Below are 5,290 nucleotides of genomic sequence, written 5' to 3' on the forward strand. Positions count from 1 at the left end.
AAGCCGATAACCTTATCGATAGACCGATTTCGGCAGATAAGCCGATAAGCACGGCGTGACCCACAATCTCCAATCGCACGTCACATTCAACCACGGTGAATGGCACCAGAACCAGACAAACGAATTAAAAACTGACTAGCAAGTTGCGACCACTCAAGACAACGAACGACAGCAACCTGGCAAGAATCGAAAACTAGGTAATCAAAACGATCGTCTCCCTTCATCGGAAAAGTCGACAAGCGAGCCAGGTTCCTGATTCATGTCAATCACCAGGCTATCTACTGTCACTGACATTGCTACCACTGCGCATGCTCTTCCGACTTTGTCGCAGCTTCTTGCTGCCTGTTTGACCGTGTTTTGATAGAGCGATTTGGAGGAAGGCTGCAATTGACAGGCGGTTTAGGCCGTTACAGGCGTGTAAAGCGACGTACTGTCAGCAATACAGGCTTCGATAATTTCACAATCTATGCAGACCATATATCAGTCATAAATTCGTTTCTGGACTGTTTTATGTTTGGCATTAAGCTATTGTGATGACAATATAAATGTGTTATTTACTGGTTATCCTTGCTTTGCTGCGCCATGAACACGCCGATTAGATAAGAGAAGAGTTGATTCAGCCAATCGCTTAAGGCTACCCTATATCTAATAATTTTTACTCTTGCACTAGACCAAACAGATCTTCCGCGAGCAGTGTGGAGGAACACCTTCCTTCGTCATCACACTTTCTTGGCATACAAGTGTTAAGAAAGTGGCCCTGTCTACACCAAAATCCTTAACAAGTGCACAACAAACATTTCAATCTGCGCTTTGCGCAGTCGCAAGTCGCAGCGATGGCTTCTCTCCCGTCCCCCCTCGGCCCCGCCCTTGATCTAGGGGTCCACACTCCCGCTAATCTGAACCGAAGAGCCCGTGCAGCCCTCTTGCAGAACAGCCCCGCGGTCGTGAACAGCCCCATTGGTGTTTCACCCAGACCTGGGCGGACGGCCCAGACACCGTCCCGCCACTCAACGCCGCCCCCTCGAGTACGAAGAGCTGAGCGTGCCAATCCCGCATCGACCCCTGAACAGCAACCAATCTCTATTATCGAATCGGCCAATGATCTCGCGCGTAAACACGCGGAAGAGTACGACGCCAAACTAATGGTCTTCCAGGCCTTCTGGCGCCAAGCTTGAAGAAGCCAACAAGCAATTCACCTCCGACCGCCGACGTTTCGCTCAGAAGTTTGTCGACAGCGTCCTGCGAAGAAGTTCTAGCGATGTACCAGGTTCTAAACCTACCTACAGCAGTGTCGCCGCCGCCTCGCTCCCCGCTGACCGCGCCCGCACAGCCCACCAGCATCATCATCATCAAAAACAAAGCACCGACAAAGGGCCCACCTCATCGCCAAGAGCAACAAAGCCCCCCCGCCCCCCCCGACAGGACCTCCGCGTCTTCGTCCGTCTAGAAGCCGGAGCTCCGGCTAGGGACCATAGCGGCTATGCCATCCGGACCCTGATCAGGGAAAAACTCGGCACCGTCTCGGAAGGTCACCAGTTTCGGTCAGGTCGGGATTGGCAGTCCTTACTGGCCGACCATGAAACACGCGATTTTCTCGTAGAGAAGCAGGCCGAGTGGGCGGCTGAGCTGGGAGCTACGGCGGTAGAAAAAAACAAGGAATGGCATACTTACGTGGTCTCAACTTTCCCAGAAGACTGACCGACTTTCGCGGCAACGAGGTGGATAGTGACAGCGTTGTCAGTGATGAGATAGAAATCCAGACAGGGCTCAAGCCCGTTGATATACGTCCTGGAAGACAATTCTCGGATAACCCTTTGACCAAGGCTCTCCTTGTCTCCTTCCTGAAGCCCACCAAGAAGAGGTTCTGGTCCCTCTTCGGGAGCCGGGCGGCCAGACTCGTAGACAAAAGCGACGTACCCCAAGCAGTGCGAAACGTGCTGGGGCTACCACTTTACCCGCAAGTGCCATAGACAGCCAGTCTGCCAACGCTGTGGCAAGACTGGCCACTCTGGAGACGACTGCGCTGCATGGGAGCAGTGCGTCAATTGCTTAGCCACGAGCGCCTGTACGTGTCACCCGGCCGAAGAAAGTGCGTGGCGTCCTCCGCCGGCTCAGCAAAGAACAACGGGAACACATCAGAATAGTGGGCGCTGAGACGTACCGACAACGTCACTTGGATTCACAACCAGAATCCCACATAGAAATCCGACAAGACACGACCGAGCTGCTGAGGGACGATACCCCAGCAGACGAACGTCCAGACGCTCGAGACTCGAGCCCGGCCGCGTCACGAGCACCTTCGTGCATCATGGTGGCCACCGCCCCCAGGGCGGGTTATGAAATGGAGGAGCCCGAGCATCCTAGACCAGGCTCGCCACGAAAGCGTCGAATTGTACTCATTACTCGTCCTCATGACCAGGAATAGATATTCGCAGACACGAAAGAACGACAGGAAGCCGCTCAAGGTCTTCCAGGCCAATGTCGGCAAGATCCCTCCGGCTCACGACTGCGCTCTGGCACTGGCTGACTCGGAACGATATGACATCGTGCTCCTGCAGGAGCCGTGGACAGCCCATACGAAAACGCGCTGCCTGACGAAGACCCATCCTGCTTACGACACGTTCACGCCAGTAGAGTCCTGGGACAGTAACGATACTCGACCTAGAGTGATGACATATGTCCGACGAGACCCAAGGCTTCTCGCTGACCAGATACGACCGTTCCAGACTCGCGATATTCTCTGGATCACAATCAATGGCGTGACTGTAGTCAACTTCTACCGCCAGAACGACGAAAGGGATGCCCTTGACACGCTGCTTCGATGGCCTGTCCCGGAACGCTGCCTCGTCGCTGGCGATTTCAATGCTAGACATCGAAGCTGGCAGACAGGGCAGACTACGGACCGCGGCCAAGAGATTGCCGGTTGGGCATCAGAGAATGACATCGACCTGCTTAACACGTTAGATATCCCAACAAACCCACACGGCAACACAATCGATCTCGCTTTTGCCAACATCCCACTTGCTGAAGCCACTGTTGAGGACCATCTCGCCACTAGCTCCGACCACTTCACCCTCAGCTTGACTCTCCCCAACATAAAGCCCGCTCCACTACAGCCGGGCAAGATTCGAGTGACGACAGAAGATGAGCTTAAACGATTCGTCGAGATCGTAGAGCTTGGAGCCACAGAGATCCCCCTCAGAGATTCAACGCCCGCGGAGCTGGACAATCTTGCGTCTTCACTTGTAAATCTGCTAACATCAGCAGCGAAGGCAGTGGGTCGGCCCTCACGGAAAGGTGGCTGCCCAGCTCCATGGTGGACAGAAGAGTGCGCCTGTGCCGCGGCTGCATTCCGGGCCATCAGAAGGAGGCACCCCCTCAGCTTCAATCAGGATGTTCAGATCGCCAAGAGAGACTTTCATCGCGTGGTCCGCCGAGCAAAACGAAAGTACTGGCGGGAACTCATCGATAGCTTCTCCAGCAGCAGTGCTGTCTTCAAGACCGTCCGGTGGCTGAAATCTCCGGGGCCCTTCCAGCCGCCTCCCCTGCAGGTCGACGACGCTGTATACGAAACTCAGATGGACAAGGCGAGCGCACTTCGGGGAGCGTTACTGGAACGCCGAACTTCTGATGACGATATTGGAGACCCCTGGACACCAGTCTCTCCTCCTCGATCGATCACATTCTCACCCGAAGTCTCCCTAGACGAGGCACAGCATGCGACTATCCATACAGGCAATACTTCCCCTGGGGCGGATAGCATCACCGTCAATCTTCTCAAAGCCGTGTGGCACATCGTCGGGACGCATATCCGTCGTTTGTTCGAAAGGTGCCTCTCCTTGGGTCATCACCCGGAACCATTCAAGCAGGCGGAGGTGGTCATGATCGCGAAGCCGGGACGACGAGACCTCACAAAGCCAGGGGCATGGCGACCCATCTCCTTGCTCTCCTGTCTCGGAAAGGGGCTGGAAAGATTGATCGCTCGCCGCTTGGCGTGGGCAGCTGTTCACTATGGCGTCCTTCATCCACAACAGGCGGGCGCTCTCCCCAAAAGGTCGGCAACAGACCTGGTGACCGCCTTGATCCACGATATCGAAGAAGCATTTGCACGCAAGAAGGTGGCCACCCTGGTCACGATGGATATCCAAGGTGCCTTCGACACCGTCATGCGCAAGAGACTAGTCTTGCGTCTCCGTGAACAGGGCTGGCCCGACCATCTCGTCAGATGGGCTGAGTCCTTCATGAAGGATCGTTCAGCCCGCGTGAGGTATCAAGACACCCTCACGCCCTTCGCTCCTCTCCAGTGTGGACTGCCTCAAGGCTCACCAGTATCGCCCATCCTCTTCCTGCTCTACACTGAGCCAATCCACCGACTAGGCAACCCTCAGGGCCGCTTCGGCTACGCAGACGACACGGCTATCCTTTCTATAGGCGACACAATAGATGAAACCACTGCAACGGCCTCCAGCTCCATCGGCGAGATGGTTCGATGGGGTGCAGCAAATGGCGTTTCGTTTGACCCGAAAAAGACCGAAGTCATGCACTTCTCTCGCAGCAAACTCAGGACCACGCCGGCTATACGCCACGGCGATGTCGAGAAGCACCCCGAGCCAGCCATACGCTGGCTCGGCATCTGGCTTGACAGCAGGCTATCGTTCCGCGTTCACGTCGAAAAGTGGGCGGCCAAGGCGCATGCCGTCGCCTATCATCTACGGGGTCTCGCCAACACGATACACGGCCCTCTCCCAAGCGCCGTGCGAAGTGCCGTCATGGCTTGTGTCGAGCCGGTACTATTGCATGGATCTGAAGCCTGGTACCCGGGCACCACCAGACCGCGATGGAGTCAGCCTAATAGAGACACGCCATCGAGCAATCAACATCTCATACAAAGAATGAACAAGGCCTTACACCAGTCCATGAGAGCCATACTGCCCATCTGGAAAACGACGCCCATCACCATCCTCCACCACGAGAGCGGCATACCGCCAGTTGATCAACTCTTGGAAAAACGGCGATGGAGATTCTCCGCGCGGCTCAAATCACTTGACGACGCTCATCCTCTTGTGCGGAGAACGTTGCCAACCCGTCAACCTACCTACCACGATCTCATAAAGCGAAGGTATCAACAGGCAGAAAATAGCTTTAGAACACGACTCCGACGCACAGATGAGCTTCTTGTCTCGTGCAGGCGTCCTAAGCTCCTCCAGAAACGCTTCCAACAAGAAGAGATGCCACCACTGCAGACAGCATCAAAGGAGAAGACAGCCAAGGCCTTTCTCCGCTGGGTCAA

At 55.3% G+C, this 5,290-nt stretch overlaps 2 protein-coding genes across 2 annotated transcripts; both read left to right on the forward strand.

The window, feature by feature from the left end:
- Positions 1-833: 833 nt before the first annotated feature.
- On the forward strand, positions 834-1,970 carry FPRO_16003 (uncharacterized protein; the record flags this gene model as incomplete). The annotated part of the gene is made up of 3 exons (XM_031225097.1): positions 834-1,126; positions 1,155-1,613; positions 1,691-1,970. 3 exons carry the CDS (start codon positions 834-836, stop codon positions 1,968-1,970), a joined length of 1,032 nt encoding a protein of 343 aa, XP_031090291.1.
- Positions 1,971-2,411: 441 nt separating this feature from the next.
- On the forward strand, positions 2,412-4,993 carry FPRO_17005 (uncharacterized protein; the record flags this gene model as incomplete). The annotated part of the gene is made up of 2 exons (XM_031225098.1): positions 2,412-4,842; positions 4,902-4,993. 2 exons carry the CDS (start codon positions 2,412-2,414, stop codon positions 4,991-4,993), a joined length of 2,523 nt encoding a protein of 840 aa, XP_031090292.1.
- Between the last annotated feature and the right edge of the window lie 297 nt (positions 4,994-5,290).

Source organism: Fusarium proliferatum, assembly GCF_900067095.1.
Source record: "Fusarium proliferatum ET1 genome assembly, contig: FPRO_scaffold019, whole genome shotgun sequence".
Taxonomy (NCBI): domain Eukaryota; kingdom Fungi; phylum Ascomycota; class Sordariomycetes; order Hypocreales; family Nectriaceae; genus Fusarium; species Fusarium proliferatum.